Here is a 26,422-nt window from a genome sequence, read left to right on the forward strand (position 1 = left end):
TAGGGCCTATTTGATGAAACTACCAAGATTAGTGATGTGTAGCTGTGACAATATATTACAGTGGATTCCGCCTAATGTGGGCACCGGTTAATATGGGCCAAATGTTCGGGTCCCATTTCCAAACTAACTAATTTTGGTTTATATGACCAACCGCTTAATTTGCTCAAATGAGTATGGTCCTAATGTGTCCACATTATGCGGAATCCACTGTATATATATAGTATATAAAACAGTTATACCAGGAATGTATAATATTTGGGCTACTCAAAAACAGAAATGTCAGTGGACCATTCTAATAGGCCCTGGTTAATAAAGACAATTTTATACTTTGGTTTTTTTATTGTTCTCCATTAAATATTTATAGAGACTGTGAAGATAGCTGAAGAGTATAAAGACATTGTGGCTGGTCTAGTGTGCCAGTCGCATGATGTTATTTCATCTCCAAGCCTACTTCAACTTACACCTGGTGTTAATATTAAAAATGTCAATGATAATCTTGGCCAACAATATCAAAGCCCTAGCGACATTATTTTAACCAAAGGAGCTGATATTGCAGTAGTAGGTAGAGGAATTTATCAAGATGACAACCCTGCTGAAGCAGCCAAACTATACAAAGAATCGTTGTGGAATACTTATTTAGAACGTGTATCAAATTCTTGATGCGAAGCATATAATTAATTAATAAATACCATTAATTTGGTTTATTTTTCATAAATGTAAACAGCTATTTTTGCTACCCATGTTTTTACTATCCTATGATAGGTATTAATTTGTATTGCTTAATAATTTCATTGTTAGGTACTAAATTTTAGTTATAAACTATAACAATACTTATACGCATATTGTTGTTCATTAAATACAATTTAACAAATTGTATTTTTTTCATAACCATATATTTTATATTTAACATTTATGAGATAATAAATATTATTTATTATTTAATCCAATCTTTTCTTATTATTATACAATTTAGAAATGATACAAACAAGCATAGGCTGCACCTGTAGCCCCTGCGATTTCAGGTGGCAGGAACTAAGATATTCCTTAGTATACCTTAGTTCAGGGGTCGGCAACCCGCAGCATGCGGCCCGCAAAGCAATTTTTGATAGCCCGTACATGGTGATTAATTTTTGTGTTTTATTTTTGTTCAATAAAATTTTTATTATAATTTTCAATATTATTTAATTCTTTTTTCTTTATAAATAAAATCTAATCTAACCGTTATTAGTTAATGTTTATTCTATATAGTTATATAGTCAGTTTAATCTATAAAATTATTATTATCTAATCGGAGTTGAAGATAATGATGGCTGCACTACTCAGTCATATAGTTACTTTGCGTTTGTAGCGACTAGCGATTAGTATTACACCGTATGTGTGACTGTTTGCGTTTGTAATAGTTTCATTTTAAAAGTAAATTCAAACATTATGGCAACTAAAAAAAGAAAAATTCGTTTTTTTAATAATTCTTGGGTTGATTTATATTTTTTCGTCGAACACAAAGGTAAGCCATTATGTTTAATTTGTCAAAAAACAGTAGCAGTAATGAAAGAATATAACATAAAACGGCATTATGATAGTGAACATAAATTAAACATGTAAAATAATCAAATATAATAGCAATACAATTATAAGTAATATATCATAATATGTAATTTTTTTTTTTAATGTGGCCCTTGATGAACAATTGTAAAAAAATATGGCCCGCGTGGTTAAAAAGGTTGCCGACCCCTGCCTTAGTTCATGGTTAGGACCCACCACAGGTTAATTGGATTTAAAATTTTAGATATAGGTACATCCACTATAAATAGGTAACCACTCTATTCAGACTTGATATTATTATTTATTTGATAAGCGATTGCAGCAAAATGGACTTATCCACAATCTAAAAAGTTTAAATTTTAACTGTTGTAAAACCTATTCTGATTCAAATTCGCATAGTTAGCGCAAAGTTGCAATCACCCGACTTAGACCTCTTAGCTGCTGTATCAATTGTTGAAGCACTAAATAAATTATTAACTGATTTAAGAACTGATGAAGATAACTATTCAACATTATTTGACAAAGTTTTGGACATTTGTAGTCCACAAAAATAGAGATACCAAATATAAAACAAAGAATAGTGTCTAGTCGAATTGACAGCAACAATACTCAACATTTTACCCCTGACAAAAAAATTGAAATGAAATATTTTGTGTACTACACAGTTTTAGAAGAATGTTTTAGTCAAGAAACACTTTTACTAATGAGTGCAATTGGACGTTTATTACAGTTTATTTAACCTGCATAAACATGACTTAACTTTTCTTTCCAATAGGTTTAACTTAAATGACAGTGAACTTTAAGCAGAACTTAGGTTGTTAAAATCATTACCAGAAATTGAAATTGCTAAAACTATCAGTGGTTAAATAATCTGTCCACTAATAATTCATGTAATAGTTTTAAAAATATTTACAAGATATTAACTCTTTTTGTAATGCCAGTCTCATGCTCATTTCAAATAAACAAAAAATACTTATACTCATATTATATGCCATTAATAGTTTTGCTTTTTATGAATTTTTGCAGTTCATGCCAGTTTGTAGTAATGAATCGTTTTGTCATATTCACATAATGCAAGCATAGGTAATTAGTACCTATCGGAAATTGTATATGTTACACTTGCATCAATTTTAGTCTTATACCTACCACCAACTTTTTTAACTCTATCAAATATGTACAATTTCTTTAACTTTTGCTTACCTCTTTAAAGAATAAATCACTGTTGAGATCTACATTATAGGCCAATACACTGCCGACTGTTCCTACTACAAGTATATCTTTTTCATCGTTTGGTATTGCTTTTCCTGCTACTAAAGCTGTAATTTTTTGATTGATATTCAAATAAGATATGTCCTTTTCTGGCCTGTGTGGACTATGTATTAAAATCTATAACAAAATAAATCAACAAATTTGTTACTTTTTGTATAAATAATTTAAAAAATATATATGATTTTAACATAACCTAAGTATTTGATTTCTAACTATATGAGAATATATAATTATAAGTTTAAATGCTTAATATTTTATGTTTACAAATAATTTTTTTTTTTTTTAATTTTATGAACTAAGTAAATGAATATAATATGTTTAAATGTAAAAATATAAAGTCAATCTTCGAACTATAGAACATAAAAAAATAATAATAATATAGAATCGTGATTACCCCTTAGGGTGGCAGTAAAATATTAATTAAAATTTAATTTCATAAGTTCATAACCTATTTTTATACTTAAAAGACTTTAGAAGGTAAAAACTTTGATCTTGCCCTGGGTGTATAAACATTTATTAATAAATGTTATGAGAATATCATTAAAACTATAAAAAAAAAAATAGTACCTAACTAATTTATAATTCACCCTTGCCTTATTTTCAGATGTTGCTGCAGTCAAACAATGATGTGATCCATCATATTTACCTATTGTAACCAAATGTGGTATTATACTATGTCGTAACTGTAATGAAAATAAAGGAATAGCCATTTTACATCAAATTGAATAGCACTTAAGTTGTAAATACTTATCATAAATATGAATTACTGTAATACTGTGTTTGATTGTACCTACAAACAAACCTATACAATATCTTATACTTTTGGTTTGTATATAACCCTGCATAATACTGGAAACCATAGTAACTATAGTGACTAACTAGTATCTACTGTTTACTACTACATAGTACATACTGGTATGAGTAGTATGCTACTATTGACCAATATATACCAAATGATACATTGATACTACTTATTGTCTATAACTAGAGCAAGGTAGCATAGGTACCTAGGTGCATATTGTATATTTACCTATATCAGTGCCGTAGACAAGGGCACTGATATACTGACTTTTGACGATGGCGTTTTATAGTAACAACTAACAGGTGATAAGTATTCTACTTCTAAAAAAACTAGTGAAAAAAATTAAAACTCATTACTTAGTAATCGGAAAAAAATGTGTCTATTAAGTAATAACAACATACGTAAGCGAACTGATTAACTCCTGTTTATAACTGACTGCAGACTGACCAAGATATTAAAACTACCTATCCTCACATTTGTTATTCACTCGATTTCTTATGTAACGATTTTCTTATTTTGTTGTAACTAAAAAACGTATGACTGTAGATACTTGAAATTTCACTGAATGGTTTTATTAGCATTTTCTATACACGATAAAATTTTAAAAATAATTAGACTCTTTTTGAGCTGTTTACGGACATTGTCAGTTTTCAAATTTTTATTTTTTTTTCCTATAAATATCAATAAAATTTTATTTGTTGGGTAAAAAAGCGTGAAAATACATTTTTTTTTATAAGCATTTAAAATTCAAAACTTGACAAAATTTATCAAATTTATAATTTAATAATTATTTTGTAGTTAGTTTTAATTTATAAAATGTTCAACTTTCATAGCTAAGGATTGAAAATTGAAATCAATGCTCCACATAAATAAGTTATATATAAATAATTACTTTATTCACAATATTATCATCAAATATACTTGGTAATATCATAGGTTGACTGACCGTTTTCGCTCAGAATCGTTTTTCTTATACAATGATATTATATCATTGAATTCAAATTTAACACCATCCGTCCATCCATTACAGTGATCCACTCGTCACCTACTGTACAGCAGAGTGACATCCACTTACCCACCTTTTAGATTCTGAGCGAAGCGATGAATGTATTGATTTTACAATCATGTGTGTTTTTTTTTTATTTATTTTTTTATTTTTGTGTCTGTCATCACTTTTTAGGACAGTAAAAGTGCTTGGATTTTCTTCAATAGTAACTTTTCTGATAGTAAAGTGAATCTAGTTGGTACTTTGGGGGGTCAAAAGTAAAAATTTCCCAGTAGTTTTCACAAGCGACGTGAAAAACAAAAGAAAAATTAAGGAAAAACGGGAATTTTTACGCAAAATCTGTTTTTGAGAAAATCGATTTTGGTTTTTGGTGTAACTCTAAAACAAATGACCGTAGGGACATGAAATTTTGACTGAATGTTAATATTAGCATTTTCTATACACCATAAAATTTACAAAATATTTTGATTTATTTTGAACTGTTTAGGGACATTTTCATTTTCCATTTTTTTTTAGTTTTTTTTCTAAAGATATCAATAAAATTTTATTTGTTGGTTAAAAAAGCTTAACAATTTAATAGAAGGCTCCTAGTATATTGTTTCAAAGGCAGATGAAAAATATTAAAAATCCTTAGTCACAGTTTTTTTTTCTAAGCATTCAAAGTTCATAAATTGACAAAATATGGAAAAATCATGAAAATTAGCAAATTATTTTGAGCTTGAGACTTCTATCAAATACTATAGATAAGTAGTATTTACCTCCTTAGATCATATATGATCTAAGATTTGCTTCTATAATAGTAGTACCCTGGAAATGATGTATTTTCTCGTATTTCACAGTACACTTCGTAGATACGGAACTTTCGAATCTTGTTTCACTATTTTATTGGTTGCCGATTAGATAATTTACACGGATACGTAAATTGTAAATAATGCGTAGGTGCCTTTGGTATATATTTTAAAATCATAAAAAATTAAATTTAAATTCTATCTAACTTGTCAAGACATTGTCTATACTCTATATTAGTATAGCAGAGGTATTCAAACTGCGTCGCGAGATTTTTCGAAGGAAGCTGCGTCAAAGCACCGGAAACCAAAATTAATGTAGGTCATGTATAATTGTTAATTAATATAAATATTATTTATAATCATTAATGCGATTATGGAAATGATAATGAAACACGTTACGCGACTATTTGAAGTTGTATTTCTAGTACTAAAGTCACTGTAATTTTCACCTGCATATTGGCTGTATAATATTGTATCCGTATTGTTTCAATTTTTTCATAATTATTTGGGAACACACAAAGAAGCCACGCGATGAAAAAGTTTAAATACGTCTGGTCTATAGTAAATTTGATCATTTTCACCACAGACGTTTATGTAGTTTATGGATTATTGGGCTATATTGGCTATAAATTATAATGCTATACAGGTACATCCGTGATTTTCACCATAAACATTCTTTTCTTTTATTTTAGGGGCAGCCCCCCATTGATTGTGTTAACCTTAGATTTTATGAAGATTAATAAAAAAATAAAAGACATTGTATTTGTATACTTAGTCTCCCCAATACAAAATTCCTGGCTACGCCACTGCTACTAAGGTACATACTATATACATACATTTAGACATACTAGAAGAATTATAATCATTCTATAACTATAATACTTACATATTTTTTACTAGTATAATAGATTGGTTTTGAAAATTAACGACTTATTATGTTTTGAATTTATTCGAAATTTAAAAATGTATCCTACATTTTTATTCAAATATTTATAAAAAATAATGATTCGAATTATAATATTTTCAAATTATTCAAATAATTTTTTATCCGAATAACGATATTTTCAAATTATTCAAATAATTGTAAAAAATCATTCTAATAATTTTATATTCGAATAATTATCTAGATACAATTTTGTTCAACTCTGGGGCTTAGCCCCCCATAAATAATCCTTATTGACTATTGACTATAGATAAAGCCCCCCTGTGGATTATTTTAAATTAATAGTTTTGTTCAGAAAGCTGTACCCCCCCCCCCCCCAGAATTTTAACTCTAGTTGCGCCTAGGGACTGCTTATAGGTAGATTGAAACAAATTAAAGAGAAAAGAGGAGTTTGACTTACCCATTCTATGACAATAAGTGCAACCATCAACCATGAGTACTGTGCTGAGTGCTCTCTAATAGTAAAGTCTCTTTATCTACAAGTGCTACAACCATAGACATATTAAGTATATATGGCTTGGCGTATCCAGGGGGTTTTTGTTTTAGTAGGTTGTAACTTGTAAACCACCACCACCACCCCCCCCCCCCCCTCGCCACCTCCGAAAATTGTTAAATAATAACAACATTTTCAGACAAAATTTGTCAAAAATGTATTTTAACCGCCCCCCCCCCCATACTGAAAAAAATTCTGGATACATCAATACAACACGTCGACACCGTGCCCCGTGCCACAAGTCACAATTGTTTGAACTGATCAGTGTGCGCTTGACGACTGTGCTCACTGCACAGTGCACATTGCACAGTTCCTGATGATAACGTTCATAATTTATATTTCATTTTTTAATGTCTTATCAGATAACACAAAATAATAACAGGTTCTCCAAAAAAAAGTACTAACTCTATAGACATTAGACATAGGGTGATACACATATTGAATCAAACTCTGGATGTCATAATTTTTTTTTTTAACCCTGAATATAAAATTGTTATAACTTGTGATAATTTTATTGTATATTCTTTTCAATCATGATTCATAGTTTATTTATTATTAATTCTGCTTGGTAAGTACTCTCTATACCTGATTGTTTGTAAACCAAGCATTTGTACTTACTAGTATTGTATTGTTTTCTTTTCTAGTGATGTTTTTATAGAAAAACACTGGAAAAGTATTATTTCCCGATCAGTTTGTGACTACTTTTTTGATCAACACCGAAAAGCTATCAATCCAGAGGACATTCCCCCAGTTATAGCAACACCACATCATTATTTGATTAGTATCTATCGATGCGGTCTTTATTTTGTAGCTGTTTGTATGACGGAAGGTTAGTTTCTCAGTTATATAATAATAATACTTTTTATTTAATATCAATTTATTAATTATGTTTCTATAATGTTACAGTTCCACCATTATTTGTCATAGAATTCTTACACAGAGTAGTTGATACGTTTGAGGATTACTTTTCAGAATGCTCTGAAAATGTTGTTAAAGATAATTATGTTGTTGTTTATGAAGTAAGTTGGTTTATGTAGTATTATAATTTATAACTATTAATTAATTAATTAAATGTTGATTTATGATTGCTAGCTTTTGGATGAAATGTTAGACAATGGCTTTCCATTAGCTACTGAATCGAATATTCTAAAAGAGCTTATTAAACCTCCAAACATTCTTCGAACAATCGCCAATTCTGTTACAGGGAAATCCAAGTAATAATTCCATAATATCAAATTATGTTTGGTTATTAATGTTAATACTTCAAAATCTAATTACTTATATTTATTAATATTATTTAGTGTAAGTGCAACATTACCCAGTGGTCAATTATCCAATGTTCCATGGAGGAGATCAGGTGTAAAATATACCAATAATGAAGCTTACTTTGATGTAATAGAAGAAGTAGATGCTATTATTGATAAAGGTGGTTCTACCGTATTTGCTGAAATTCAAGGATATGTAAGATATGTTAATACTATAAATAAAAAAAATAGATAAAAACCATTTTAAACAGATATGCAACAGATTGTATTGTAACTTCTTCTATAATAAAAATTTGATAATTTAAATAGAGTAAGTAATATAAAATTGTATCTAATTGTGAATTTATTGTATCAACTATGTCTTAACATCAATCTTATTGATACAATGTATTAAAAATATGTGACTATTATTTGGATAACATAAATGCATTTAAATTATCAGTTTGAAAACATTAGGTTTTTTGTTTTTTTATTTAATTATTAAAAATTATTGGTTAGTGCTATCCAAAAAATGAAAACACTAGGATATAGATAAAGTTCTTTCCTATGAGTTATGGAATTTTCGTAATTCTACTACAAATACAGAAGGAGTTAAGTTGTAGCGCTAAACAGTTTTTCCTATGTTGTACAATTCTAAGACGGGACAATACATGTGGGTGTGACATCCTCTTAAATGTATTATATCTTTTTATATAAAAACTGAAGTGGATGAAATTGTTATTTTTTAATGTTAAAAGAACTTAAATGTTTTTCAAATATTATTATGCTTATGAAAATAATATATGTACCTAATATATAATTTAAACATTTAATATGTATGATTTTATTTTATTTTTGTTTAAGATTGATTGCAGCATAAAACTTACTGGGATGCCTGATCTTTCTTTATCATTCATGAACCCCCGACTTTTTGATGATGTGAGCTTCCACCCTTGTGTTCGATTTAAAAGATGGGAGGTAATAAAAACTATTATTCATTATAGTACTTATATTATGCTATTTTAATAAAATATTTGATATAATCGTTTTTTTTTTTTTTTATATAATAGTCTGAAAGAATTTTATCATTTATACCTCCGGATGGTAATTTCCGGTTAATGTCATATCACATTGGGTCACAAGGAATAGTTGCTATTCCAATTTATATACGACACATGCTTGCATTAAAAGAAACGACAACTGGTAGTGGTCGCCTTGATATTACTGTAGGACCAAAACAGACACTAGGAAGAACAGTCAGTACCAATATATTATAATTTAAATATCTAACTTAAATTTATTAACATTTAATAAAAATGTTTAGATCGAAAATGTTGTCATAGAGGTACCTATGCCTAAAAGTGTGTTAAACTGTACTCTTATTCCTAACCAAGGTAAACATTCATTTGATCCCGTTTCTAAAGTTTTGACTTGGGAAGTTGGGCGAATAGAAACTACTAAACTTCCAAATATAAAAGGAACTGTAAGGATGTTACTAAAATTATTGAAAATTTATATTGATTTTAATTTTAATTTTAATTTTAGATTAGTCTGCCAGTAAGCACAGTTGTCACAGATTCAAATCCTGTTATTAATGTATGTATTAAATTAAATTATATTAATTTTAATTTATTTTAATTTACAAATATGTACTGTATTCATAGGTGAAATTTACCATCAATCAATTAGCATTATCTGGACTAAAGGTAAATCGTCTTGATATGTACGGTGAAAAATATAAACCTTTTAAAGGTGTTAAATACATTACAAAAGCGGGAAAATTTCAAGTGAGGATGTAATATAAACATTAATTAAACATATAATTTATATATATAAATATAAAATATTTGTTTATTTATATTTTAAAATTAAATTTATAAATAATATTGTTTTGTCATTCATAATCTGTATATTAAAGCTATAAAATATATATAATTAAATATTATTAAATATTAGTTATATCGATGTTTAAACATTTTTTTTTTACTTTAAACTGTTAAATATTTTAAATATTGATTTTTATTTTTTATTTATTAGCTAATAGTAACACTATATCAAAAATCCATAATAATATGAATAATGAAAATTGTAATTTGTGATCTTTAATTTATTTTCTTTAATAAATTATTTATAAAAAATATATAATGATTTTTTGTTCAACCATAATTTAGATTCAAATTAAACAATTTTATTAAAATAGATCATATAGTGATTATGTTATATAACAATTTTATTAAATTAGTTCATAGTGATTATGATGATATTTTAGTAAGGATATTGGTTCTGGAGGGATCGCTAAAATTGGGGTCTTTATGCAATAGTGTTAAAGTAAATTGTACTCCAAGAAATAATAAAAAATAATTTAGAATTATCTTTTTTCAAATTAAATTTGTTTTCATCAATGTCTATAATAATATTATAATTTGTACGACACATGCCTAATAAATATGCCTTAACTAATTGTTAATAATATTATTGTGTCTGATCATGTTCCGATGAAAATATATTATTATTCATGACCCACAAAAAAAAAAACGCAGTAAACAAAAACACCAGTATAAAAATAAAACAAATTAGTGGTTTAGCTTAGAATACTACAGTGTCAATATATTAACTAACTTTTTTGGTCGTGTAATAATTAAATGAAATTTTAAACTACAACTTATTCACAAATAATAAAAATAATGGGGGACAGAGTGGCCGAGCGGACTAAGGCGTCGGCTGGAGTTCGATACCTCGGTCGCGGGTGGCATTTTTCTTTGGGCAAGTCACGGTGTCCGGAGAACAAGTGCCGCCATCCCCCACCCGGGGGCATGGCAGATACCTACGGGTGCCCAAATTAAAAATTCTGCCAAAACAAACACACACGTGTAAACAAATCTACAGTACCCTCCCCTACAGTACCACAGGCTAATAACCTAGTAATTGAAGCCTTAACCCTAATAAAAAAAAAATAAAAAAAAAAAATAAAAAAAAATAATACATCAAATACGAAAATTAATCAGCGACAACATAATTTATATTAATTACATGTTTGATGAGCCATGAGTGCGACAGAAGACTGATGCGATGGGCACCTTAAATAGTTAAGCAAGACGACGCGACCGAATTAACCAATACCAACTTATCCATGTTTTTAAAATAATAATATATTTAGTGGCGCATCCCAAACGGTTCCCGACTCCCGTCAAAAAGGGTTTTAGTGTTTTACAAACAGGTAAAAACTAAAAAGGGTCCCATCAAAAAAAGGTATTACAAACTTGCTGACGGTAATAGTGGTATACCGATTTGAGGTCAATATACCGGTATAGGTACTGTATACCGTCGTATAATATAAATTTTAAAATAATTAAGAAAATATATATATGAATTGGGAATTCACCTAAATCGAAAAAAAACAGGGACTCTTTGGAAACTTTATATTAATTTTCATCTAATAAAATAAAACGTATTTATTTATTTTTTATATCAGCATAATTCAATTATAATACTTTTATCACCATTTAGGACAGGAAAGGTGCTTAGATTTTCTTCAACAGTAACTTTTCTGATATAAAGTGAATCTAGTTGGTACTTTGGGGGGTCAAAAGTAGAAATTTACCATTAATTTTCAAAAGCGACGTGAAAAAGGCTCCTAGGTAATTGTTTCAAAGGCAGATGAAATAAATTAAAAATCCTTAGTCACAGTTTTTATTTATAAGCATTTAAAGTTCTAATACTGACAAAATACGGAAAAATCACGAAAATTAGCAAATTATTTTGAATTGAGAATTCATAAAAATTTTTCTTTTTAAATCTAAGATTTAAAAATGTAATACAAGATTGTCCATAAGTCTACCTTTATCAAAAAAAAAAAATGTCTACAAGAAAGTCAAATAAAATTTTTATGAGCGTTTTAAATTCATATTGTTACAACATTTGATATTCACTCGATTTATCATGTAACGATTTTCTTATTTTGTTGTAATTAAAAAACTTGTGACTGTAGATATTTGAAAATTTCACTGAATGTTTATATAAGCATTTTCTATACACGATAAAATTTTGAAAATAATTTGACTCTTTTTGAGCTGTTTACGAACATTGTCAGTTTTCAATTTTTTTAGTTTTTATTTTCTATAAATATCAATACAATTTTATTTGTTGGGAAAAAAAGCGTGAAAACTTAATGCAAGGCTCCTGATATATTGTTACAATAGCAGTTGAAAAATATATATAAATAATATATAAAATTCTTAACTTTTATAGATAAGGATTGAAAATTTAAAACAAGACTCCACGTAAATAGGTTTTATATATGGTACTTTATTCACAATAATATCATCAAATATATTAGTAATACCATAGGCTGACTGACCGTTTTCGCTCAGAACCGTTTTTCTTATACAATGATATTATATCATTGAATTTAAATTTACTTCCATTACAGTGACACACTTGTAACCTACTGTACAGCAGAGCGATATCCACTTACCCACCTTTTTATTTTATATTATTTTCATAATTAGAATATAACCCTAAAAATAACATTAAGACATTTTTAACCACACCTCTTTTGAAACAGTTCTAAGTCAGAAGTATCAAGTAGGTATGTATGAAGTGGGAAGGAATTTGTGTTGTAAAAATCAGGAGTTGTTTGGGAAGAACCTGTTCGTAAAACCTTTTTTGACGGGAGCCCATTGGGATACGTTTATATTTAGGCATATAAAGTCATTAATTAAATATATTTATTATTAAGTATAAACTGAAAATATAAAGATAAATATAATATAAAGTATAATGTTGTCAACTCAAGTTTAAATATATACAGGGTGATTTATTAAGCGTAAAACACTCATTATCCCAAAAAGTATTAATGTTTTTGAAAATATTTTTTCACATAGTTTCAAGTTGTTAAAAAAACAACATTTTTATTAAAAAATTATATTTTTAAATATTTTTTATTCTTATAATTTTTTAAGGTTTTTACTTTTTTGAATGACAGCATAGAGTTTAATTTCATTTTTAAAGCACAATATTTTTCTAAGTATTTTAATACATAAATATCGAATTTAGGACGAGTGGTTTATGAGTTATAAGTATTTAAGGTTTAGACAAGCAGAGTAGTGGACACACATTTCCGGGGTAACCCCATACCACTCCACTCCACCCATCTAAACTTTAAATGTTTATACCTCATAGACTAATCGCCCTAAATTAGATTTTTATGAATCAAAATACTAAGAAAAATATTCTGCTTTGGAATATGAATTTAAACTCTGCTGTCATTCAAAAAAGTAAGAAACTTAAAAAATTATATTGATAAAAAATATTTAAAAATATAATTTTTTAATAAAAACATAGATTTTTAACAACTTGAAACTATGTAAAAAAATATTTTCAAAAACATTAATACTTTTTGAGATAATGAGTGTTCTACGCTTTATGAATCAACCTGTATATTTGATCGATTGAATGGTTTAGTAAAGGTAAATTAAATAGGCAACAGTTAACTCGTAAATCTCTCTTAGGTATTGCAATATTTTTCTTGTCCCTTGACGATGATTCATATACACTTAATACCGTAAAAATGTATTTTTATACTCCTTGAAATTTGAGTGATTAAAACTCGATTGTATTTTTAAATTTTTAATGTATAGTTTTTAATTTAAAAGTATACAATTCAAAATCGTATGTATTAAATGTTGATGTTCAATTAAAATCCGATCAAAAAATAATTAACATTCATAGGCATTAGGCCTGACCATAGCCACTAGGTCCGGTTTTTTGTTCAGTCTATGAAGTATGAAGTATGACATAGACATTGACACATTGATAACTGGTAAGAACTGAAGAACCCATAATAATTAACAATAATATACTGTAAACCTACTAGGTACATAGTATATGACAGTGGCGTACGCAGGGGTAAGGTTCTGACCCCCACCTCCCCCTGAAATTTCTTTTTTCTACAAAAAAATTTACCACCATTTTGATACACACAGATCAGGGACGGACTGGGTCAGTGAGGGCCTACTGTCCTAGAATTGTAAAAGGCCCTTGCCTCCTTTTGATAAATCCAGAGAAAGCAGTTAATTTTTTTTTAGATTTTTATTGTTATACATTATTAAATGCATATCCATTGCACTTATTTATCTGTACTCAGAGAACTTCTTATTCATAGTTTGCCTACAATATTTTACACAATTTAATTGTTGCTTTAAATCCTAATATCTTACTCCTTTATACTGGTTGCATTCTATATTCTATAACAATCAACAATTTTAGAATTATATAGTTTTAAGATAATACTCTACAGCACCATAGAATTAAAACCAATTTTATTGAGACGCAGTATAGTAATTTAACATTATAATTATCTATGAATAAAAAAAAATATATTGTTAATAGATAATTTAATAAGGTTGAAGACTTTTTGAGAATGTCGAGGATATCTTCGAACTTAACACTTTCTAGTACTTCCCTTTTCTCGGTAGCTGTGAATCGCCATTCACCACAGTACCTGCGTACTCTATAATCAAATTCAGAAATCAGAAATCACGATTGAGAATAATAAATTGTTTAGAAGTGCAATCCTTTATAGCTACTTGATGCTTATTGATGAAGGTCCCCGTGGTACAAGGGCCTACTATCCTACAGAACAGTGGGCCAGTCCGCCCCTGCACAGATCAATTATTTAGAACATTGCTAAACGCCTGCCATAATCGATGGTGGATCATCGTCCATCGATTATAACCACGTTTCTATTGGCCCGAGGTGGCTTTATAAATGACCAAACTATAATATTGTTTGTATAAAAATGGTTTAGAAAAAAAATAATGTTTTTTTTTTACTTAGGCAAAACCCTAACTGAACCAAAATCCTGAGTACGCTACTGGGTGTGTATAAATATGAGTATAATATTATGACATATTGAAATCGACGACAAGTGTCACCGTTTTTGGTGATGGTAGTGGCAAACTGGCAAACTGGCAAATGGCGGTGCCGTGGAGGTGATGACGGTGGCGGTTGTGGCGAATTGCGAATAATAAGCTGATGATTGAAGAGTCAAGAGTGTCTATGGCGGTGGTTCGTTCAACGGTGTGGCCAGCAGCAGGAAAGCGTGTTGGCGACACTGCAGTGGAAAGTTTATTTTTAAGCCAATCATATGAGCGTTTCGTTTTGACAATAGCCCATTAGTTTGTTTCTCACTGCCGTCGACCGAAGGTCAGTGGATGTTCGTCCGCACTCCGCAGCAGTGTAGATGTCTGTTCTGGTACGCGTTTCGCGATAATTGTTGCTCCCGTGGTGTCCGTCGTTCCCGTGTATCCGCCGTTCTGCCGATGACGTCCACCGCAGCCGGTCGCCGACCATTTGCGTTTCGCGCGCGCCTAAACAAGACCGCCGCCATCGTCGTCAACGCGTCGCGTTAGATCGATATACGGCGCAGAGAGAACGACCGCCGCCGCAGTACACGGCCGTCGCAGTCGCCGCCGCCTCCTTCAACCGTATACGATTGTATCATCAAATTGAGACAAGGAGCGCACACCGAGTGTGCCGATTATTGGTGAGTAGTACAACAATGTTGGTTCGAGGCGCTGTTTGCGTTCTTTTTTCAGATACTTTAGAGGGGGCACACGTATGACGACGGGGTGCCAGCTATCCTCGCGTCCGTCGTCGCCGTCAACGGGCTACAAGTCCCAATGACCAGGGCTCGGACATTATGCCGATGACCCAGTTTATGTCTTGGTTAGGCCCGTTGCTCGAACTGTCGGGAAAGCCAGTATTATAGTTCAATTGTGAGATATTATCATGTCCTAAATACGGTGTATGCGTGTGTGTGTGTGTGTGAGTGTGTGTAATTGTTGTACTGTATTACTGCCCGTGATAACAGCCACGGACAGGAAAGTGATAACGTGACGTATAGGTGGCCCGCCACGGTTGTCGTCGTCCGTCGACCGTCTCAGTCGTATACTCGTATTGTTGTTACGACCCCTAGGCTAGGAGTATCCGTTGATTTGTGACTATTGAAGTTTGTGTTTCGATTATCTTCCACTCTTTTCCGTCTCCCGAACCGTATTTACTCCGGACGTCCGTGTCTACTTGCACCACCGTCCCGTCGATGTACGCGCCTGAATGATGAGATCTCCGCGGAATCGGGTTTCTTCCCTCCCCTTTCCCATGCACCCCCACCGCAATCAATATTCATATAGTGTAATAATAGTATAAACAACATTGAGCATTGTCAAAAATGTGTGTGTGGGGGGCATTTCAATCTAACTTAGAGTATCGAGCCTTGCTACATGCCTACATGATTATAAATTTTTATTAATATTTTAATAATATTATCTATTATAATAACTTGTATGTTGGCCGTAACATCACTCGGTTTTTTTTCTTGTATTGCCATTTTGTGTGTCTGCCACCTCCACCAAATAGTTTCTTAGATTTTATTTTGTCACGTAGGTAAGTGTTTTTACTTCTTTAAGATATACATCTCCCAATGTTTTTATTCAGTACTCACATGCAGATATCCCTTGAGATTTTCTTATCACATTAGTTAGGATGTTTTCATTATTTTAATTTTTGACAAGCATTCTATACTATTTTTCCCAGTGAAAGTATTATGTAAAGCAGTAATTCTAATTTAGTTGTTTATTATTGATCTAAATTGTTTTCTTAGTTTAGTTTTAATTCTAGAATCTGATTATATCTGATTAATCAAATGATAAGCCCCGTGTTGAGTTGTAGTACGAGTCAGTAGTACTAATTTTGTATGCTTATGTATTAATTTCAAAATAATAATAATTATAGTAAAATACACTGCAGTCAAACAAACGTAAGCTTTTATAACTGTTTATTGATTCCTTTTATGAACAGAAATAGAAATACCACTGCCAATTATACTCACTATATTAACTAACTGCCACTGTGGCGATAAATTGTTTAGCTTCATTTGTTTGCAGACCTTAACATTTTCTATTACTGTACCTATTGATTTGAATTATGTTTAATTATCCCAAGAATTATCCCTATGCAACATACAAGTAGTAATCTGGAGTAATAATATACTACTTTTACATGGCGAAGTTAAAACTTTTTTAAATCCACGGATAATAAATTTGTTACTCTAAAATAAAATAACTCAAACTATCAGCAAAAAATCAAGTACCTACCTATGGATTTAAAACTGTTTTGATCTAACTATGTAAACATAGTAATTGTAATGTAGTAATATAGCATTTAACAAATCTATGCCATAGAGGAATCAATCAATTTAATTCATAACTATCAAAATTTCAGTTTCCATTATGGATTCAGGTACATTCACGCTCTGTTTAATGGAAAATAATCCAAATAAATGTTGTACCTACTTGAAATAATTTCTTTAATATGGGATTACTTTTAAATATGTAATTTATACCTAGGTAATATAGATATAATTTGTTTTTAAAAATTTTTTTCAAATTGTTTGTATTATTCACAATACCTAGTTAATATTTCTTATTAGCAGGCGATTTTTAATGTTTCTAAGGTGTCTGCTATAAGGATATTTTTACTACATATGTTATTTAACTTATTTTTAATTTATACTTAAACTAATACCTAACTTTAAAGTGTACCTAACATTTTATTAGTTTTTTACAATATAAATTAATATATTGTTTTTTTTACTATGATGTTTTGTTATTAATTATGCTTATTATATTTTATTTTTCAGGAATCTAGCCTCAAATATAGCAGGCCTATTACATCTTTCCCTGAATGATTCTTTGCTTAATGGATCAACGAGGTTTTGTGGATTTATTTCCCATTGTTTTGTATGTAAATGGATAATTTTAACATACCATTGCTGAAGCAGAGTGAAATGGATAATAGCAACAATTGTTTTATCAGTGATCCATCTCTATTTTCCCATTTGGAAATAGACCAAGATCATGAATGTCTTAAACAGTTTTTATTGGATCAAGATAAAACAACCCATCATCCACCACTACATGTTCCAAATTTTGATCCGCTATCATACAATAACATGTTGCATCCTAACAATAACATGATACAAGATGTATATCGGAACCGATTAGATTCAAATCAGTTGCTGAGTCAAAGTTTTAACAAGGATAACTCAAATTTTATGAATGATTCTTATGGTGGTTATACTGTACTAACGCCAAATCCTTCACCCATGGCTTTTAATTACAATCCTCAAACATTAAGTTCTAACTTTAATTCAATGGACACAAGTTCTTCGGTCTTACCACTTCCTGGCTTTGACCCTTCTACCATGTCAAATCACGTAGACACCTTTATACCTTCAGTTAATACAGGACCACCAACCTTGCCTGATTTTAGTAATAGGCAAATAAGAAATGATCAGTATTCTCCTGGTATATCTCCAACTATTGCCAGCTTCCCTACACCTGTTAGTGTGTCTGACAGTCCAGGTGCTGGAGCCCTTAGTGCATCACCTATGTGCAATGGAGAAAATTCTAGCTTAAGTGATAGCGTTATTAGTCCTGCTACTACACAAAGGACTGGCAGTGAGCGGTCTGTAGAAACAAATCCACGATCAATTGAAAGTGTATCAAGTGATTTATGTTCACCTAGAGTTGATTTAGAATCTTTAATTATACAACCTCAACCTATTCCAATTATTACTAATGGAGAGGTTCCCAAGACTTTAATTACTCCACCAACAGTTATACCAAAATCTGCAACTGTCAAAGGTGTAACCCTAACTAAATCTGGAAAACCTCGCAAACGGCGTTCTGCTCCCAAAGACAAACCAGTTAAGCCCAAAAAACCACCTGCAGGCTCAATGTATCATAGTGAAATTGCGGAAAATGGTGGTATCAAATTAAAAATATCATTAACTGCTATGCCACAAAAAAAGAAACGAAAAAGTAGGAAGAAATCAGATGAAAGTAAAACAATGCAATGTGACGAACCAGCTGAACAAAGTTTATGGGGTTATCAACTACCAGAACCTATACTATTTGAAATATTTCGTTTAGCAACTAAAGACGAAGGATGCATTCCGTTTCTTGTCAGGTAAATAAAATGATTTATCAAAACTTAAAAATACTAAATGAATCCAAACTTCTTAATCTAACAAATGTATATTTTTCAGAGTGTCTCAGGTCTGTAGGTTTTGGCGTATGGTTGCGTCTGATCCATTACTTTGGACTAATATTGACTTAGCCGGACGATGGGTTTCAAAAAATCCTATAAGAAATGATATTAACTTTAGATGGCTTTGTGAAAACCGACTTGCCAGAGTACAGGAACTCAATTTAGGTAAATACTTTAAAATTTATCTAATTTAACTAAATAGTTTATAATACAATTTAAAAATATTATAGGTGGTTGGCAATTTACTGGCATTCCTGTTATACTAGATAAAATTAGCACCTCATGCTTAGATCTACGAGGATTGAGTTTAACAGGTTGGGAAGGTCTTAGTTTGGATAATGTTCGGTTTATTATCACCAATTGTCACAAACTGGAACGAATAGATTTATCAGGAATAAATGTAAGACATTTTATTATTTATATTATATTTATATTTATGTGTGTTTTGTCTAATTAATTTTATTTTATGCTTACATCATGAAAAGTAGTTAGATACACATTACACATATTATGCATAGTAAAATTATCATCATCTGGATTTATTAATGCAATTTTAAAAATAGGTAATAATGAAATGTACAATTTTATCTTAAGTTCTGAATTTATTTTTCAAACAAACTATACTACCTATATCACTATAACTTTTAACAAAAATTGTATTGGCATTAATTAAAGTAAAGAATTGTCTGTTCATAAAATTGTGACAATTATTTTTGGAAGATACCTAGATGCTTATGCATGTACTTGTTAATTTAATAAGTGTTTGATAAAAATAATAATGTGTTATAGTCATTGTTATTATTCAAAACCTTAGATAAATAAATAAAAACTACAATAATATATATCAACACAATTCAATAAATATAATAAAAATCTTAAATAATAAATATCTGTTTGTTATTAATTAGTTAATACTAATTTTTTCAATTAATATTTTATGTTTGTGGATTGGTTTAAAATAATAACACATATTGCAAATACAGTAAAAGAGTACACTAAATTAATTTTATTGTGTTGAAATTAGCTTATCTGCTTCATAAAACAATCATCCATTTAATGTGTTATTTTTAAAGACTCACTTTAAGTGGTTTATATTTAAATCCAGATAATTACAACTACAATATTAGATGGATACTTTTCATGATCAAAAGTTAAAATATATACCCGGATGAAATATATGTATTATACTCATATTACTTATTATTAATGTTATAAAAACTATACTCTGTTTCAAAAGAGAATATCTGTACATATTATTTCTCTTTCCACTACCTATGACGTTATGTGGGAGATATGCGCCACTGGACAGAAACCAGTCACTACCTGGTATATTTTTTATTGGAACAGAGTATACATTAGGAACTAGATTTACTTTTTCTATTCTATAAATTGTTTTATCGTGTCCCAAATTTTGTTGCTAGGAATCTGTGTAATTTATTTTTTGTCACGCCTGCACCGAAAGTTTGGTTTTCGATAACAGTCAAAGCGTTAGAAAGCGTCCTTTTTCCGTCCAGCGGGGGGTAAAGTGGTAATCCCCAAAAGTTCTCCGGGCACATTTCATGCGCGTACACCCTGTGCAAACAGACACTGAAATCTATACCACGGCCGTCGGTCTTAAAAAAACATAAACGTTTGGTAACATCTTATAATCATATTATAACCTCCATACGTGACGCTTAAAATAAATAAAACTAAATCGTTTCTTTCATGAAATATTGTTGTCATATAATTATAGTCTAGTTGTATAAGATCCCTGCATTACCTTTGCTGTGTTCGATAAAGGCAGAGGCGTGACAAAAAATAGTATGTGTAGCTTGTGCGGGAAGGCAATTTCCGCCCTTGCCACACAATATACTATTTCAATCTTTTTTACTGAGTGAATGAATTTATTTAGGCTCAACATAGCAGTGGTAAAAGTGGAGTTTGTTTAAACTCTCTGATGTTCCTGACAAAACACATGGGCCAAAGATTGACACACTTAAATTTGGCCGATAATCGTCTCTCGGGGATTACTCAATTAGTCAATTCTTTAGCTGTAAGTATTTAAAATGTATTTAATTTATAACTTCTCAAAGTTATTGATATATTTAAAATAACTGGTTAATTTGGCCCTTTAAAAATTAAGTTTGATAAATTATCAGTTATAGATATGTTAAATTTTGTAGTAATTCAACTTATTTTTTTGTCATAAAAATTGGACTAAAGTTATTCAGTTATAATTTTAGTATATAAATTGTATACGTTTTGTTAGTTTATCCTTGAAAAAATAAAAAAAAAATGTTTTTCTTCACATTATCATATTATTTTATATACTTAAAAAATTAGTCAAAGACTAATAAATTGTATTATTTTAAGTAACCATTATCGTTTTGAATTCTTTCTATAATGACACAAATGAATGTATTTGTTTGTTTGCCAAATATTATTGAATTTTATCAAAGCAGTATGGAGTCAACAATATTGAAAGTTTATACATCCAATTCATATATTATGGTTTCTTATTTCAGACGCACTGCCCAAATCTCCAATCTTTGGATTTGACTAAAGTCCGGATGGTTGGTAATACAGGAAATCTTCATATTGAACGTTTACAAGAAGGATGTCCAAAATTGCGTGTACTACGAATGTCTACTAGCCAACTATGTCTAAGTAATGTTCCATTAAACGAGCAAGCCTTATCTCCTGGTTTTCCACTTTTGGAAGAATTAAGTGTTGCTACAATTTCTAATGATCTAAATGTCTCTGGACAACCATTTATCGATGATCAAGCTCTTGAGAGGATATTAAAAACATCGCATAAATTGTATGTGCTTGATGTTAGAGGATGTTCTAAAGTAACAGATTCAAGTCTAGTTAGGATACCTGCATGGGATTTGACCCACCTATATTTATCAGGTAAATTGTTATAATTTGATGGTTTAGAAACAGTTCTTTATATAATGTAAATTCTTATTTGTTTTTATTAAGGATCTTTTGTTACTCGAGTATCAGATTCTGGTCTTGATCTGATATGTAAAAAGTGGAGTCATAGTCTCGTAGAAATCGATCTCTCATGGTCAACCAACACTACAATACTGGATGCAGCTGTTTTTGCAATTTCAGAACAGGGAGAAAAATCTATGCTTAGGTACTTACTACAACTTGTTTTTATTTTGTTAAATATATATTTATGTATGGACATTTATTTATTTTTAGAAAAATGGATCTTACTGGTTCTTCTGTTAGTCTTGAACCAGTAAAAGCTGTATTAAATAATTGTCACCGTCTCAGCGCCTTAAACTTAGCATCCTGCCGAGGCCTACCTAGAGGCATCAAAAGGCTGTATAAAGGTCACTCATTGACTGAATTACGAGCACAGCTTAATAAACCGGATTCATCTCAAGAATCTGAAGATGGAGGCGGCTAGATTTAACATTAAGGTACCTTCCATTTCTTTTTTTACTGTTTTTATTTATTTCTTTTTTTTTTTATTACTTTTTTACATGTTATGTTTAAACAATTGAGAGATTGTTGTTCAATGTGATAGTTATAAATTTACATTAATATTATTATTATTATTTTTTTAATATTATTATTAATTATTCTGCCCGATATATTAAGTAATAGTACAAATTAAAAAAATTACTTTTTTCATATTATTTTTCTCCATGAAAAAGATTTAAACAAAACATAATATAATCGTATATTGATATCCTTTTTTGTTGATTTGTCTACTGTAATTTTATATAATGTCATAGATTTTATTTCAAAACCATTAGATGTATTATAATTATAAAGTTAATTATATGTATTTATATATATTTCTAAAGTAATAAGTCAATTACAATATATGGCTTTGGATGCTTTCTAACCGATTTTGTCAAAGATAAAAACATGTTTGTAGATTTGTATTCTGTGTCTGTTAGAAACCAAGCTCCTTTGAATGATTATGTGAGTTATCTCCACAGTATACACTATACAAGCAGTATTATTTCTTCCTAGTTAATACGATAGTTAATGCTCATATAAGTGTGTTGGACATTATCACAAATATTGTTCTTTTAATAATGATTTTATCAATAAATTTTAATTAGTTTATATTATGAAGATAAACTGGTGTTTCAAACAAAAAGTTAACTGAATAGATGACACATCTAAAAGAAATAGTTATACATAAATCATTTTTTAAACTTAAAATAAATGAAAAATTTTTCTTATATTTTTAGATTCTTCCTATTTTGTTGACTAGCTTATGAAAATGATCCAATGATTGTAAAACCAGTTTTTTAATAAAATTATAATTTTAGTAAAAAAGAAATATATTCCAACATTTTTATAAAAATTAAATTATTAATTTTGTTAAATAAATACGTGGTAATATTCAAAAATTTACAATTAGACAAATTAAGTAGAAAGCATGCGTCAAGTTGACTTGCGTATGGCCTACACGCTTGTCAGTTTTTTTATTTTTATCAGTGATATCAATGTATGATATATTTAAGGCTTAAGACGGCATTACCATTCCTACAATTTTTAAGACATTTTTTTTTTCTTTTACTATTATTATTTAAAGAAAGTGGAATAAAATTAATAATAAATCTTCTAAAACATAATTTTTATTTTTTACTTATTAATTCTATATTTTTGTAACTAAACAAAAATTTGTTTTTATGAGCAAGAGCTTTTTAAGTTATCACAAGTACCTTTAAATGTGCACACAAAACCCCAGAAACCATAACTATCCATTATATTCTAAGTTGAATAAGTTATGTTATAGTTAATCTAATTCTTTTTGTAAATATTTTCTAATGTTTGTTATAACTGATTAGTTACCTTTACCTTCATTTTTAGTATTATGTTTTTTTTAAAAAAAAATTATTGTTTCGAAATTGCTCCCTAAAGCACATTTTAAAGATTTAAATATATTAGGTTATGTAATTTTTATTTATATAACATTAATTTATAATATTATATTCTGTTTGGGAATTAATGTTTTTACAGAATAACATCTCACATTTATTTATCTCCCTTATTGATTATTTTCAATAAACTTATTTTTATCAAATAGTGGCAAGTATATTAAAAATATATTATCGTAAATTCATAATCATGTAAATATCATTAAACAATAAAATGTCATACCTTTTACAGCAATATAATTTTAAAAATGTTCTCTTCTTTTCTCCAAAAAAAGTATATAGTTTATGCTTACTAACCTCAACTAACAATTATATATTGTTTAGCCATAGGTGCACATTTTAATTTACAAATATCTTATAATTACACATAAAATTTAATATTAAATATTATGTTTTTGTATAACATAAAAGATTTAGTAAGTCCCATTTGAAAAGAAAAAATATTAGTTTTGATAAATTAAATTCATTAGTTATGAAAGTTTTTTTATTTTTTTTTTATACAATTAACAAAAAAACTTTTTATATTATTCAATGTCAAAATTAATTTCCCAGTATTTCAATCATAAATTTATACATGTCTAATTATTTTATATTTCATTCGTTAAATGGACTAAATATATGTACGGATATACAGTGTTTTTTTTTTAAATTCCACAAAAAACAAACTCAAAGTAGAATTCATTGATGATTACAAATTATTGTGTTATTTCTACCTATTCCTAATATTTTCTTTAAAATTTTAAGTAATTGAAATGATAAGAATATCAAAGTTATTGTAGTCATTATTGTTATTGCTTAATTAACTAACCTTTATATGAATGGAAATCTTGTGTAATTATTATTCTTCAAAATTCTCTCCTAAAAAAAATTAAAATTAGCATGTATTTTAATATTGTTAAAATTATTGTTTGAAGATCTTGAGTATTATTTTATCTTTAACTAAATAAATAACTGTTACTACATTTACATCTGGGGCCAAATCATTTTCACGTCTTCTATTCGAAACTATTATCTGGTAAATAAAAAGCAATTCTTTATCATTTTATTTCTATCCATAACGCCACAACATTTGTATAAATTATAATGTTTTGTTTGTTTGTTAAGATAGTTGAATTATGTTGTTTTTTATTATTATTATTATTTTTATTTTAATTTTTTATAATATAAATATATACATATATCTTATTATTGCTGTACATAACAAAGAATGTTCTAATATAGATTATTATATTTTGTCCATAAAAATGTAAAATATATATTGTTGAGACTGTAAAGACGTATGTAAATGTATTGTTTATACATATGAATATAAATTTAAAATATACACAAATACTTGGATTTTTAAAATCATTAAACATGGTGGTTTTACACATATTATCTACAAAATTCCAATCGCCTGTCTGCATTCGTTGTTTTTTTTTCTGTAGGTATAAGTATATACAGTGATTTTTGAAATTTTATATTGACTGCGGTAAAAATACAAATAAAAAGTGATTAGGTACACATTTGAAAGCTTATAATGAAATAATATTAACATAATAACCTATTAATACATTTACAATTTTTAAAAATATTAAATGAAAAAATTATTTTGCCTATGACACAAATGTTATAATAACTACAAATTTATCATCAATTTACATTAATAAGATGGGCACTGGATTAAATTGGTGTTTTTGTTGGATAAATGTAGAAACCATTATGTAGTATAGATTTTTTAAACTCAGGTATTGTATTATTTATTGTTAGGTTGAAAATATCATTAGGATTTTTATGTTGTTATATTTTAAAAATCCAACCATTTTGATTTGGCTTATAAAAATTATTTATGTTTTTCTTTATGTATAAATAAATAAATTAGCATCATAATAATTTTTCTGCTATGTTAGAATTATTATGAAATTGATTTTGTGGAAAAAGTCGCTCTCTATTTGAAAAAAATTGTTATTTGGATATAATATAATTATAAATTATAATTAATAAAATATTTTGTCAGTTATTTATTTGTATGACCTAAATATATATGTACATATACTACCAACTTTAATCAAATGTTATACTGAAGTAGAATATCATAAGAACACTAGAAAAATTTCCAATTCAAGGTGTCATCATTTAAATAGTTCAACAACAAGGTACAGTAATAATGAAATTACTATTCAATACTACTTATGCTAACATTGCTAACAGTAAATTTTGAGGTATTATTAATAATATTAAATTTGATCAACATATTATTAATTCTTTAAGAACTGAATAATTTTTATAATATCAAAATACTTATGCAGTTGCATATTTTGTAAATTATCAATAAGAAATTACAAT

The 26,422-nt window shown here is 28.7% G+C and overlaps 4 protein-coding genes across 7 annotated transcripts in view; 3 read left to right on the plus strand and 1 right to left on the minus strand.

The window, feature by feature from the left end:
* Positions 1-942, plus strand: part of LOC132951046 (uridine 5'-monophosphate synthase) — a 5,084-nt gene extending 4,142 nt beyond the window's left edge. The window contains exon 7 of the mRNA XM_061022738.1: positions 365-942. Within this exon, the coding sequence (XP_060878721.1) occupies positions 365-660 (296 nt within the window). The 3' untranslated portion in view covers positions 661-942. The remainder of the gene's footprint in view (positions 1-364) is intronic.
* The window catches only part of LOC132951045 (Bardet-Biedl syndrome 2 protein homolog), a 23,507-nt gene extending 16,692 nt beyond the window's left edge, over positions 1-6,815 (minus strand). The window contains exons 1-3 of one of the 4 annotated variants that reach the window (XM_061022734.1): positions 6,751-6,792; positions 3,405-3,494; positions 2,743-2,928 (exon numbers count right to left, since the gene is read on the minus strand). In XM_061022734.1, the coding sequence (XP_060878717.1) occupies positions 2,743-2,928; positions 3,405-3,494; positions 6,751-6,777 (303 nt within the window). In that variant the 5' untranslated portion in view covers positions 6,778-6,792. Of the gene's footprint in view, positions 1-2,742; positions 2,929-3,398; positions 3,587-6,750 lie in introns of those variants that run through there. The other 3 variants (XM_061022733.1, XM_061022735.1, XM_061022736.1) reach the window with 3 other exon arrangements.
* Positions 6,816-7,138: 323 nt separating this feature from the next.
* Positions 7,139-10,536, plus strand: LOC132951054 (AP-3 complex subunit mu-1). The gene is made up of 10 exons (XM_061022747.1): positions 7,139-7,411; positions 7,488-7,672; positions 7,750-7,862; positions 7,936-8,057; positions 8,145-8,304; positions 8,952-9,065; positions 9,158-9,343; positions 9,412-9,570; positions 9,633-9,683; positions 9,752-10,536. The coding sequence occupies exons 1-10, from the start codon at positions 7,377-7,379 to the stop codon at positions 9,884-9,886; spliced, it is 1,260 nt and encodes a 419-aa protein (XP_060878730.1). The 5' UTR covers positions 7,139-7,376; the 3' UTR covers positions 9,887-10,536.
* Positions 10,537-15,281: 4,745 nt separating this feature from the next.
* Positions 15,282-22,896, plus strand: LOC132950179 (F-box/LRR-repeat protein 6). Its single transcript, XM_061021452.1, has 8 exons — positions 15,282-15,633; positions 17,788-19,118; positions 19,198-19,364; positions 19,430-19,599; positions 21,094-21,234; positions 21,707-22,094; positions 22,167-22,326; positions 22,395-22,896. Exons 2-8 carry the CDS (start codon positions 17,896-17,898, stop codon positions 22,603-22,605), a joined length of 2,460 nt encoding a protein of 819 aa, XP_060877435.1. The 5' UTR covers positions 15,282-15,633; positions 17,788-17,895; the 3' UTR covers positions 22,606-22,896.
* The last annotated feature ends 3,526 nt before the right edge of the window (positions 22,897-26,422 follow it).

The sequence above is a fragment of the Metopolophium dirhodum genome, chromosome 8, assembly GCF_019925205.1.
Source record: "Metopolophium dirhodum isolate CAU chromosome 8, ASM1992520v1, whole genome shotgun sequence".
NCBI lineage: Eukaryota > Metazoa > Arthropoda > Insecta > Hemiptera > Aphididae > Metopolophium > Metopolophium dirhodum.

Bases quoted from the DNA above. Each gene is read 5' to 3' on its own strand.
- LOC132950179 (XM_061021452.1), top strand. From the start codon at position 17,896: ATGGATAATTTTAACATACCATTGCTGAAGCAGAGTGAAATGGATAAT. The intron at 19,365-19,429 runs GTAAATACTTTA...AAAATATTATAG, and splicing joins AGTACAGGAACTCAATTTAG to GTGGTTGGCAATTTACTGGC. The intron at 22,095-22,166 runs GTAAATTGTTAT...GTTTTTATTAAG, and splicing joins GACCCACCTATATTTATCAG to GATCTTTTGTTACTCGAGTA.
- LOC132951054 (XM_061022747.1), top strand. From the start codon at position 7,377: ATGATTCATAGTTTATTTATTATTAATTCTGCTTG. The intron at 8,058-8,144 runs GTAATAATTCCA...AATATTATTTAG, and splicing joins TCTGTTACAGGGAAATCCAA to TGTAAGTGCAACATTACCCA. The intron at 9,066-9,157 runs GTAATAAAAACT...TTTATATAATAG, and splicing joins TTCGATTTAAAAGATGGGAG to TCTGAAAGAATTTTATCATT.